The sequence below is a fragment of the Lissotriton helveticus genome, chromosome 5_1, assembly GCF_964261635.1.
Source record: "Lissotriton helveticus chromosome 5_1, aLisHel1.1, whole genome shotgun sequence".
Lineage (NCBI taxonomy): Eukaryota > Metazoa > Chordata > Amphibia > Caudata > Salamandridae > Lissotriton > Lissotriton helveticus.
In genome coordinates, this window is record NC_136065.1 from 1,990,459,693 (window position 1) to 1,990,473,218 (window position 13,526).

Consider the following 13,526-nt stretch of genomic DNA (forward strand, 5'->3'; position numbering starts at 1 on the left):
CATAGTGGCCCCTATTTTCAAACTTGTATCCCCCTCTTAAATGGCAGTCACCATTCACCTAAATGAGATGAGGCTCTGCTTATAGATAGGTACTTTCCTGTCTACCTACCTGTTTTCGGTTTGCCGGCCCTGTTCGCATCTCTCAGAGTTGTTTGCATACAGCCTGGGTCAGACTTTGGGCAGAGGGAGCCGCCCCCACCAATTCCCCTCCTCAAACACACACCTGTAGGTAACCCAACACCACACAATATTCTTTATTTTACAGCCGGGAATCGAAACTAAGATGCTCAGCCAGGTTCTCAGATCTATAAATAGAGTCTCGGATTCAGGAGCAGGTGCCAGGAGGCTGTGCCTGTTGGCACATGCGTGTCAGCCTCTTCCTTGTTGTCCACATTCCCTGTCTCCCAGTTCCTTCTCCCAGTCACTCCGGTTTCTACCCGCCTCTGTGAGGAGTTTGCTTTGCACCCTGGCAGACAGCCAGCACGCCCCCGCCCCGCCCTGCTCTGCTCTGCTCTGCATCCGTCACTACCAGGAAACGAAACGGAGACGACCGCTGTGCACAACAACAGGTTCTGAGCTCTGAACTAAGGAACGAAGATCGGCGCTACAGAGAGCGAGTCACGGAAAGTATCCAGGAGCTGGTGTCCGGGGCTGCTGTGATCCTCTGCTGCAGGCCTGACCTTGGCTGGGCACTTACCTCAGCAAGCTCGAACAGTGGCAGTTCAGGATCTGAAGATCTGGGCTTTCTCTGGTCCTGCTGCCCCATCCTGCCCAGGACAGGAAAGGGAACTACCAGAATCTAGCACTTCCTGTCCCATCCAGCAGTGGGCACAACCAGAATCTGCCACTTCCTGCCCAGGCCAGCAGAGGGGGCGCTACCAGGATCTTCCCCTTCCTGCCTAGGCCAGCAGAGGGCATTACCGGAATCTGCCCCTTCCTGCCCAGGCCAGCAGAGGGCATTACCGGAATCTGCCCCTTCCTGCCCAGGCCAGCAGAGGGCGTTACTAGAATCTGCCCCTTCCTGTCCAGGTCAGTAAAAGGAACAACTAGAATCTGCCACTTCCTGCCCAGGCCAGCAGAGGGTGCAACCAGAATCTTCCACTTCCTGCCCAGGCTAGCACAGGGCAGTACCAGGATCTTCCCCTTCCGGCACAGGCCAGCAGAGGGCGCTACCATGGATCCTGCAGACCAGCTGAAGCAGGAGGTCAGCTGCCCCATCTGCTTGGAGTACTTCCGGGAGCCAGTATTGACTGATTGTGGACACAACTTCTGTCGGGCGTGTATCTCTCGGACCTGGGGAGGCCTGGCCATGGGCCCCTGCCCACAGTGTCGGACCCAGAGCCAGAGCACTCCTATGCGGCCTAACCGCTCGCTCCAGAGAATTGTTGAGCTGGTTCAGCAGCTGCACAGGAACCGCGAGAAGCGGGCAGCCCCGGGCAAGTGCCCGGCCCATCAGGAGCAGCTGAGTCTCTTCTGCATGGAGGACCACAGGGCACTCTGCGTCCTGTGCACCATGAACTTTGATCACCTGAATCATTGCGTGCAGCCCCTGGAGGTGGCCATGAGAGTGACACAGGTAGGGACTCCAACCTAGGCATACCTTCCAGTGTGACACAGGTAAGGGCTTCACTCTAGGCAAACCTACCACTGCCTTCTGGAGACACAGCTAAGACTCAAACATCTTGGAGTACATATGGAAAGAGACCCAGGTAAGGCCAAAACCTAGGGAGACCTATCACTGTCTCCTGACCCTGGAGAAAGTATAGAAATAGACACAGATAAGGGTCAAACACCCTTAGAGTGCATAGAGACACAGGTAAGGTTAAACCTACCTGTCACCTGCCACTGTCACTATATCACTGTCTCCTGCCCATGGAGTAAGTATGGAAAGAGACACAGATAAGGGTGAATTCTAGAGACACCTGCCACACTACCTTCTGGAGGTATGGAAAGAGTCACCCTTACAGACACCTTTCACTTCCTCCTACCCCTGGAACAGGTATGTGCTTAAAATTTGCTTTTTTTGCAGGGCCACCCCACATTTTTTGCCCTTTTTGCCGAACCCTGTTTTTGCTTGGGTTTAGAATGATGTGCACTTTAGCCCTGCTAACCAGTGGTAAAGTGCTTGTGCTCCTCGTTTCAATATAGTAAAACTGGTATACCTCCTCCATTTTCTGAGCCACAGCTTCCCTGTACCCAACATCCTAGTGAACAAAAACAAGAAGGTGGTAAGAAGACAGACTTTGTGCTGTTAATTCCTGTAACTTTCAAAGGGATTTTCCTCTGCTTGTGACTGCTTACAATTACCTGTTGCCTTGTGGGCTTTGTAACTTAAAATCTGCTGTTTTAGCTGTCTGTTCCTGCTTAAATGTACCTGTTGCTTTGTGGGCTTTGTAGTTTACAATCTGCTGTTTCATCTGCCTGTGACTGCTTACCTGTACCTGCTGCTTTGTGGGCTTCGCAGGCCTGCCATGTACTAGTCATCAGGCGTTAGACTAACACATTTCAAGGTATCAAATGCAGACATATGCCAGTGGAGACTCTTGGTCTGCCACCTCATAGCCAGGGCCACACCTGTATTCCCAATCGGATACATACACAAACCTATATAAAGGAGCACAAGGGCACAAACTGAGACAACACCTTGTTGTTAGAGAAACATTGGCATAATTGTATTTAAACTTAGGCACAAGTAATGTGTTATCTTGCTAACGATCTATGGGTAGCTAGCGACGGTAGGAACTGAGCTGCCTGATTATACACTGAACTCCAGACTTATCCTTAGACCTTCTGATTCAGGTTAGCTGCAGTGGTCCAAATAAGTGTAAAATGATATAGGATGTGAGGAGATTGTTGCTCAAATGGGTGTAATTTCTGATATTTATGTGTTTCCTGAATCTTCATTGCTTGATTTTTGCTTGTGAGAAAGTGTCACTCATAGTTGTTGAATGTCACTCATAATTACACTGAAATTGTGAAAATGCCATTCATAAGCAACCTGAAACATTGGCAGATTTGGCTTTGTAGTTTAAAATCTGCTATTTCACCTGCCCATGGCTGCTTGAATGTACCTGTTGCTATGTGGGCTTTGTAGTTTAAAATCTTCTGTTTCACTTGCCTGTGACTTCTTAAATTTCCCTCCTAGTTTTCCCCTAGACTGTGCTAAGGCGTGTGGGAAAGCACTCCACTGCCAGCTCCCATTTGGTCTTAGCAAGGAACAAAAGTCAAAAGACACCTCAGAGGCTTTGAAGAGTGTGCTTTGAGACCACAGAAATCTGCTCTTAGGGTTTCAACTGTGTTTAAAAAGTGTATGTAGCACTTGTTTTTGGCCAGGAGAATGATTTGTTCAAATGTGGGAAACGCAGTATTGTTAGTGGTTTAGATTTGCCCCTTGCTTGCGGAAATTGCAGAGGTTTGAACAGGAACTCCAGTGTGGATTGAGTCTTTGTCTCCCAAGGAGATTCTGAATTGAAGAGCAGCTCCAGCCTCCTGCCCAGCAGCCTGAGCTTAAGGTCACATGCCCCTTACAGCTGTGCTCTGATTGTCTCCTGTATCTGGTGTTTGCATTGGGCATAGGACTCAGTTTTAGGGTCCTTATTGGCTGATAAGTCTTGTGTTCTGATTGGCCCCTGTGTTGAGGGTTGCTATTGGACTTAGAGCTTATTGTAAGGTTTCTGATTGGCTAATAGGTTTGGTGTTCTGATCAGTTCCTGGGGCTAGGTTTTTCTATTGGACTTAAGGCTTAGGGTTCGCCTTCTGATTGGCTGCTAGGACTAGGGCTGTGATTGGTTAACAGAGTGTGGTCTCCTATTGGTCATAGGGCTTAGGGCTAGTGTGATTGGTTAAGCTTAAGGCTAGGATTCCCATTGGCTGAAGGGATCACCTGATCACTAGGGCTATTTAAGGTCAGGGCTCCGGGCATCTCAGGCCGGGCGTCTCAGCTAAGGGTGGAGAGGACAAGGGCAATTGCCTGTTTGGGCCTGGTCGAGCACACGGCCAGAGATGATGGCCTTAGTCAAGTCACCAGCTCCCACCTTAACCTATTCACATCCACAAATATTTTTGTACACTCAGAGCAAATGCATTCCACACATATACTACAAACATCTAGGTGTCTCAACACCCACAACAAGTAAAGAAAAAAAACATCACATCTACGACTTTCTTGCTGACGCACAACCTTACTCTTCAATGAATCATGGTTAGGAGATGACATTCCTCCAGTGTTGCATGAAGCCTTTCCTCTAGTTTATCAAACTATCACACAAAATTGTATAGCCAAAAGAGGAGGTGGCCTAGCTGTTATGTTCAAACAAACATTAAATATCACTAAAGCGGGCATCTCCATACAAGGTTGTAAAGCTCTCTTCACCAGATGCAACCCTACACCATCTTCCTTCTGTAACTTCCTATTCCTTTACAGACCTCCACCTAGCAATGCAACATTCCCAGACACATTTCTAGACACAGTTTCAAACCTGATGACAATACTCTCCAACCTATGCATTCTTGGTGACCTAAACATTTGGTTTGACAGACACAATATGCTCCATCAAAAAACAATCATCACTGGCCTAGACGCATTAAACCTACATCAGATCGTCCACAACCATACACACATCGCTGGACACATCCTAAATGTCATTTCTGCCAATCCAGAAATAGTTACCTTTCAAACGATTACTCTGGTCACATGGCCAGACCACCATTTGCTTGCTTTCCTACATAAAATCCCACAAAGCAACACACCTAAAACCACTGTGCATGCATCCACCTATTGACCATGGAACCAACTCAATTTTGAACACCTACAAACACAACTAACAGCCAATACAGATCTAGAAGCAATACATTCTGTACAAAAACTATAAGATAAGCTACAGGAATCTTATGATATCCTAATGCTGCTAAGAACAACACAACAGAACAAAAGAAAACAGGCACCTTAGAAGAATACAGAACTAAAAGAGATAAAACACCAAATTGGAGCGCTGCAACGCACCTGGCTCAAAACAAACACCAATCAAGACAAACTTCACCTACAGAAACGTAACAGATTATACAAGTCAGCAATCCAAAAAGCTAAGAAAATATACTACTCAGACAAAATCCAAAATGATAAATGTGCAAAAAAAACAATTCTTACAAATTTTCACTGAATTTCGTAAACCAAATTGCCTAGAAGGAGCTCATCACATTACTCAAGAATTCACATACAAAGTGGCCAATCATTACACAACAAAAGCAGACACAGACTCCTATTTAAAACAAAGAAAAACCACCAGCACCGACCCTTTTCCAAACAAAACCTCCAAGAATAGACTAACTCAGCCTCTGCATTCTTTCCATCAAATATCACACAATGAATTTATGAACTTGGTCATAAGCTAACAGGCATGTCGGCAGCCCTACTGACCATGTCCACCACAAACCTTCAAGAAATTTCTTCTAACTACCTCTACTGCCACACCAGTAAGAAGAATCAATGATTCCTTAACTATGGGAATCTTTCCAGAAGGCCTAAAAAAGTCATAAATACGTCCATTACTAAAGAAAACAATCCTGGACCCGCTGAACTTAATTACAAACGGCTGTTTCATGGACAAACTGATAGAAAGAGCAGCATTCACCCAGATGTCACAATTCATTGAAGATAACGCCATACCTTCAGACTTCCAAATAGGATTCCGTCAAGGAAAAGGCACAGAATTTGCCCTCATGCCAACTAGGATGACCTTAAGAATACAGTTTACTAAAACGGGGCTGCTGCACAACTTCTCTTGGACCACTCCGCTGCATTTGACACAGTTGACCATGACACTGTATTACAAAGAATTTACAAAACCAGCATAGAGGTCAACTGCCCTCGCCTGTATCATATCCTACTTTAAAACCAGAACTAATGTCATACATACCCCTCCCTTTCTCATCCAAACCGTACTTCACAAAACCAGGGGTCCCTCAAGGATCTATCATCTCACCTATGCTTTTCAGTATCTGCATGAAGTCATTACAGTTACTGATCAATTAATTTCACCTCACATGCTATAACGGGGGTGTGGAATTTAATAAAATATCTACTTGTCCACGAGGCAGGTTGCTTCATAAATCTACTTGTCCTGTAACACAATTCACTTTTCCCTTTTGTGCCATGTAATGCGACAACAAGTTATGGCAGCAATTTCATTACATAAGAGCTCATAAATAGCTTCTCTGATTAGACCAGGGCTCCTTCCGAAGTTGAGTTTGAATATTAGCAAATCTCTTATGTTGCCACGTTTCCGCAAATCTAAATACTGGTGCTGAAGGTAATGGTAAGCAACAGTTCCAGGGTTGAAATGCCCTTTTGAGTCTGTGCAAACCTACTCTCTTGCATGTTTTAAGGATTTTCACCAACTCTTCTCTAATCTTTCCCATACTGAGAGAGGTTGGAAATTTACTCCTGATAATGGCAGACAAAAACGTCTATCATGGTTGGGAAAAAAGTGGTTGGAGGGAAAGTGAACTTGCAAACACTCAGATTTTCGCATGAGCAAATCTACACCTGCATTTATTGCAAGGACATGGGTGGACTTTTGAGACTTTATTTAATAATTGGGCCCCTAATTAGGTCTGGCATAACCATAACCTTTTCTGTTTAAAAAAAAAAATTTGACTCTCCCTCTGTCTGTCGGCTAGCTTCTCTGTGAGTGACAGCATTCTGTTCTTTCACAAGGAGCATAATCAACACAGTTGTTTTGTTCAGTGCCAGGAACTACTTTGGCAAGGTGTGCTTTTTGAGACCAAAACAATTTTTGCTTTTTACCAATGTTTGGTATAACGGTGAGGGCCCGGCAGCTCCCACACCAATAAGGTTTTACAAAAACCATGCCAAAACAAGTCACGCATTGACAATACCAAACGGCTGACCAACATTTTCAGACCTACTGGCTTTACCAATGCTTGTTTATTTTTATGTTCCCCATAATCTTATTAAAACTGGTTACACTGATTTTCCATTATGAATATTTTTGGGTAATATTAGCATATGGCAACACATTTCACTAAATGATGCTGCAAAGAAAACAGTGCCTGAAGCGTTATAGTAGTTTAGAGAAATGTTTTTGCCTTGTTTTGTGAACATTTTATTTTGAAAGCAAAGAATCATCAATCTTGCTTTTAAGCTTCTGGAAATATTTGCATCTAATCAGAGTGCATTCTAGGGGAAGTATACATAGCCTCATATTGCTAAACATTGAAAACGTGTGTACACATTTTTATACTGGAACCACTATCAGTAGTACAGTATGAGCTTACATTTACTTAGATCGCTCACCCTAATTATAAAGGTTTTGCATTAATGAACCATAAATATAAGTTTGAACAGCATTAGCTCATGGACACAAATATTACCTTAACTGCAGGCAATGCCTTTCCCTGATCCATAATGTGGTACTGTAAACTGGCAGCCAAAGGGCTTGTGCTGTAGGTGCTGTAGGGGGTTGTGCCTACTTGTTAAAATACACATGAATACTTGTTGCCCTTGACCCCAAACAATATGTCCCGGGCATTGAGCTATAGGAATTCCACATCCCTGCTATAACCATGCAGATAACACATAAATACTGCTTAAACTAGAAAACCACAAAGACATTGGCAACTCACAAACTTGAATTTGCCTCTGAGCTGTTGATCATTGGATGAGATGGAACTAACTCAAATTGAATGCTTCCAAAATGGAAATACTCACATGTGGCGATTGGAAAAATTATGACTCACTCGCCGCATGGCCTGATGATATGGGAACACTGCCTAAAGTATCAAAGGAAGTACGAAACATTGGAATTACCTTGGACTTCAAGCTATCAATGATTACCCAAGTGGACAAACTAGCAAGATCTAGCTTCATTACTATTGAAACTCTGCGACACATCTCCCCCCACCTGGGATTTCCACACAAGGACCAGGCTATTATCTCTTTTTTGCTGTCTAAACTAAATTATGAAAATAGCCTCTACCACGGATCATCTTTAACAACTATAAAAAGACTACAGTGATCTGCTGCCAGACTACTCTTACATATAAAGCCACAAGCCTGCATTTCACCTGCCTTGAAGGCCTTATGTAGGTTACCGGTTGCCAGAAGATCCATTTTCAAGCTGCTTTCTATCACCCACAAAGCGATACATGGGAAAGGACCGGTATTCATCAGGAATAAAAACACTAAATACATTCAACAAAGGAATCTCAGCTCTAGATTGGCATCTTGCCTCAAAATCACACCATACTAGAAAAAAAATATAGATGGCACATCCTTCTCTGTTCAAGCAGCCAAACTATGGAACTCTTTACCCCCGAACATAAGATCCATGGACAACTAACTTATATTCAGAAGACTGCTTCCCCACATAATCACCATGATGAAACATAAATATACAGCATTTCCCTGTGTATGTAAGCAGTTATTTCTATTATATATATATGTACCTAAATATGTGTATTCCTTTGTATAAATGTGTATAAGAATCATTTTTTATACATATACAGATACTCGTTAGTTCTGCTTAACAAATGTACATATTACTTATAGTTCTGTTATTCTGTGTTTACTATGTATATAGGTCACTGCATAAATAAGTACCTTTTTATCATAACTATCCATCTACAATTACTTCACTATTGAAGAAGAATTTTTTTTATAAAAACAAATTAGCTTCAAGTGCAGAAACACTTGAAAGTCTGAGTTTATTTATTACCTTACTTATAAATCTATACTTTCCATATAATTATGTGTCTTAATATTTATTACTATACCCCTAATTCAGCATTTTCAATTCACTACCCTATATCATACCTGTACCTCCCTCAATATATCCTCTATCTCCACTCTCTGACTCATCCCAAACCTCATTCTACAACTATGACCCCAAAGTAACTCTTTGTAGACTCTTCCCTCCTCTACCCCTCCTTGCATTACCCCAAACCTCTTTTACTATTCATCTCTCCCAAACAAGCCTCTCTAAACCATTCCCTCTGACTCTCCTCCCTTCCCTCTACTCATCCCAAACCTCACCCTGCTGCTGTGATCTCCAAATATACATTTTCTAGACCCTTCCCTCTTCTATCCCTCCATGATCCTTTTCAATCCAACTAATAGTCCTCTGTTCAAATGAATTTCCTATTTTCCTTTACTGATTCACCACTAATCCTTTTTGGGTTGCTGAGTTGCATGGTACTCGCCGAAAGCGCTTTTGATCCCTCGTCAGGGGTAGTAAGCCCTATATAAATGCAATTACAATAATTAACTTGCATACAAGTCTCCACTTACGGTACCCACAGTGTGCATAATATACATGTGTATAGATCTATTTAGAAACACATGCAAACATATATAATCCCCTTTCTCAAAACTCTTTTTGTATTCTTTTAAAATAATATTGTTTTTAATTAATTTTATTATATACATGTATTTATTATCAAAATGCTTGTAATATATTATGGAAATGTGTAATCCTTTTTAATTGACAGTTTTAGATTTTAACAATTACCTTTTTCTGAATGTATCATTACTTAAATGTACTCAACTGACTAATTACTTACCTGTAATGTAAAAGACTTTTCATTTGGGAGTAACAAAACATTTCGCAATACTGTTTCTTCCCTGTTCCTGAACCCCTTTTTTTTGTCTTTCATGCTGGGATCTACAATCCATGCTACCTTCCAGGTATCAGAATTCTCACTATTCAGTGGAAGTTCTTCACCGACCCATGAGGTAGTGAGCTGCGAGAGCTGTCTCTGTCCAGTGGCTGACCCCATCACTCCTGCCTGTAGTCACTCCTTCTGTCGGGCCTGTGTGGCCCGCTCCTGGTCTTGCCCCACCTGCAAACCCATGCCCAAGGCCACACTGTGGTCACCAGCCGTGGTTGTTGGTCAGCTGCGTGAGCTCGATGACATCACCAATGCCGAACCGGATCCTGAGGAGCTAGAACCTCATTGGTCAATACATGGACCCACATGTCACGATGAGGCCAGACACACATGTATCCACGTAAGTTAATTGTAGCTACTCCATGTTTTGAGTTTGTGAGTGCCCACGACCTAAGCTAAGATGACATGAGTTCTATGTACTTAATCTAATGCTTTTGCAACTAGGTCTACATGAAGTGGCCTGTGCTGTGCTGCTTTGAGTTTCAAAGTGTTGTAGACCCTGTGGGGAGAGCAGTGGTTGCAAATGTGTTATACTGTTTTCCAGTTTTTTTCTTGAAATTGAAGAAAAGTCTGTCCTGGTTTTTACTTAACCCTGGTTTTCTGCAATGTGATGAATTGTTTATTAGGTTTTGTGTGTACAGAGCATTCCTGGTGAATATGTCATAGATAAAGGCCCTCTCTACAAAAACAGATATTTCTCAGGTAGGATTGTTGTGGTTTCCTGAAGTCTCTGCCAATAATGGACAGAGTAGGTCACTTGTTAACCTGAGTACAAACGGACAGGGGTGTGTGACGATACATTTACTGACTTTACTTCCTGCTCTGTTGGATGGGACTGACTCAGGGGATGAGGTATAAACAGCTATAAAGACAACTTTGGTTGTTATTGTTAGTACTCTGGCTTTATTAGTTTGCTGGATAATTCAGTTTATCATCTATTGTAAACTGCTAGGCTACAAAACATAGCACATTGTAATGTGTGACACCATCAGTCTGTTGTGGATTTTTAGTCAACAGCACTTTGTAGTTTGAGACTTGTGGTGATATCACTTTCAACATGTGAACGAGCTTAAAAATTACAGCAATGCAAAGGGTTGTTGTCTATAAATGCAGTTTTTTTGCTGACATGAAAAGCCTTGCCTTCTAACCCATGCCATCTTGGGGCTCTCCAAGTATATTGTGGGTGATCTGTGATGTCACCACTTGAAGGGTTCTGGAGACCTTTGGATGAATTTAGGCCTCTTGGCATGTTTCTTCAAGCAACATACATTTGACCACTTGCCATTTTGAACACACTCACTTCCCACACAAGGAGAATCCTACGAGATAATTTGCACTGCGCTTCCCATAGGGCTCAGTTCAGATCATGGAGTTTTTATTTCCAGAATGAGTAGAGCACACGGCGTGTCAAATGTACCTGCGGTTCACAGAGCCCCAGGCCAACAAAGTAGAAAAATATGTCATTATCCCTACGCCCTCTGACGCATATTCCACCAACTTGGCATACCCTCAAAGACATCAGAGTAGACCACACTACACCTCTCCAAACCTTCCCATCGAGGTACAATAACCTCTGAGACAAAACACAAGACCATTTACCAATCCCCATTTCAACACTTGCCTCTAAACATATATTCTCCAAAACATCTAAACACTCCCTCTTACTTTGCTTCTCACACATGCTTTCATGTGCTTTACATGCTAACTATTCTAACTGCAACCAATAGCCCGGTAATTAATTTCGTTCTCTCCATTCCAGGACATTACTTAAGTTAAATGCCTGAATGCTCAACATAAGAACTCTCAGCCTCAAAGGAACACACAACTAGACAGGAATCCAAAAACCGCTTCTACACACAAACTGTGTTTTAGAACCCCGGTAAATTTAACCACCTCGGTGTCACACTGGACCACCACCCTAAGAATGATACTTACACAGTCCTGGTCCCCTGCTACGCTGAAATCCTTCTGAAGATCGACTACTAGACCTGAAAGTTCAAAACACCATAGCCAGAATTATGGGGGAGAGGCATTGACCAGACCCGTCAGAAAGGATTCTCTGGCAAATGGAAGACCACGACTGGGGACAAGACGTAGGGCCTGGGCACAGTGATGTAACATTATGCATTCAGGTTTCCAAGAAACAGTCAGGTCAGAGCTACTAATCAAATACAAGGTTTCCAAACCACTAGCCCACATGACTAGACTGCAGCCTATCGCTATAGCATTTATCACCCAGTCGAAAACAGCAGGTAGAACCACCAAATGTTTTACTTTTTGTTCTTGCCATCAGTAAGGAGAATACATCCCCCCGCCCTTAAAAGGTCCTTCAGAAACAAACTTGCATGTGTTAGGCGTAGGACTGTAAGACCTGGACTCTAGCTGCAAACCACCATGCAGAGGCAGCCCATTATATGGAACACATAAACACGTTTGGTTGGATGTCCACATGATCCACCAAATTAGGCAGCATCTCCCTAAGGGTCAACACCACCCCCTCCAAACCACACCTAATCAGATGTAGCTTCAGAATGACTTTGCTTCAAGGCGTATTTTAGTAGATTGATCACAACCACAGAAGGAAGTCTGTATAAAGCACCCAGAAGCTAAGTAATTGGTGGACTTTGCTCGATATAAATGCTCCATAACATAATGAACAAGCTATTTCTTCTTCTCCACAAGTAGCACATTTTACGGAATGTACTGCCAAAGTCAATAAGAAAGTCGATTCGGTGCGTGTGCATGTGTTGGAGGCCCATAGCACAGTGTCCCTTGGAACAGGTGACCTTGGAGACAGAACTGTGCACTTGTAGGGCTGGAATCTAATGTTCTGCAGATTCTCCATTTGAAAATGGTCATCCATATGTACAGGATACATGCACATGCTTGTCTGTTGAAACATTGCAAGTGGCTCAGTTAGCATAAGAGCAGGCTAAAAAAGATTCCAAAGGTGTACCAGGTCAAACTGTGTGTAATCGCCGTTTTTGCTCTTTTCTTTGTTTTACTTTTGTTAACATTGCTTTTAATTGTGCTTGTACTGCCCACATACCTGCACTTTAAATTGGGCCCCTCACCGCGTTTTGAGCGGATTTACGATCTGTAGGCTTCGTTTTTGGCGCGTGGCCGCCATCTTGGGGGGGGCGAGTGTCCACTGTGCCACTGGCTGAGCGCTCTAGCGCTTATCACCACCACAGGTGAGCCCTACTTAAAGCTTGCTTCACCCGCGCAGCGGTGACGCGCAGCGGTAGCGCCTGACTCGCGCCGGAGTCAAGCCAGAGTCCTGCCCGTCTGCGCCCGTCAGCGTCCCGGAGGCGATCGGAGCGGCGGGTGGGGCTCTTCCACTCTTTCACTAGGGATGTGTCCTTCTGGGGTACCGGTGCTGCACTACTCTTCTGCGGACCTTCGCTCTTTTGACACTCTGGCCACAGGCTGCCGCACTGTCTTTCCTGGACGTCATCGCGGGAAATCCTGTTGCCCGGTCTGTAGCTGGCGCCCTAACCGCTCTCAGCTTTCATGCCCCACCTATAATACTCTTAGTGTGGGCTACCGCTGTTTGCTACTTAACACCAGGTCAGCGGGTAAACATGCGCAGGACATTTTTGAGCTCCTTGATACCGTGAAGCCGCTATGTCTTATGCTAACTGAGACGTGGTGGGGTGATTCTTCCAACCCAGATGTCGTGACGGCAATTCCGCCTGATTACAACATCTTCAGGAAGGATAGAGCTAAGGGCAGGGGAGGTGGAGTGGCTTTGGTGGTCAGGAAGGGCATCTCGTGTGTGATTTTGCCAGTAAAGGACATTCGAGGTTCGGAGACCCTTGCTTTTGTTATTACTCTGT

General features: G+C 43.8%; 1 protein-coding gene across 1 annotated transcript in view; it reads left to right on the top strand.

Moving 5' to 3' along the window:
- Positions 1-524: 524 nt before the first annotated feature.
- The window catches only part of LOC144756139 (uncharacterized), a 51,482-nt gene continuing 38,480 nt past the window's right edge, over positions 525-13,526 (top strand). Inside the window, exons 1-2 of the mRNA XM_078645706.1 lie at positions 525-1,576; positions 9,704-10,027. Of these exons, the coding sequence (XP_078501832.1) occupies positions 1,175-1,576; positions 9,704-10,027 (726 nt within the window). The 5' untranslated portion in view covers positions 525-1,174. The remainder of the gene's footprint in view (positions 1,577-9,703; positions 10,028-13,526) is intronic.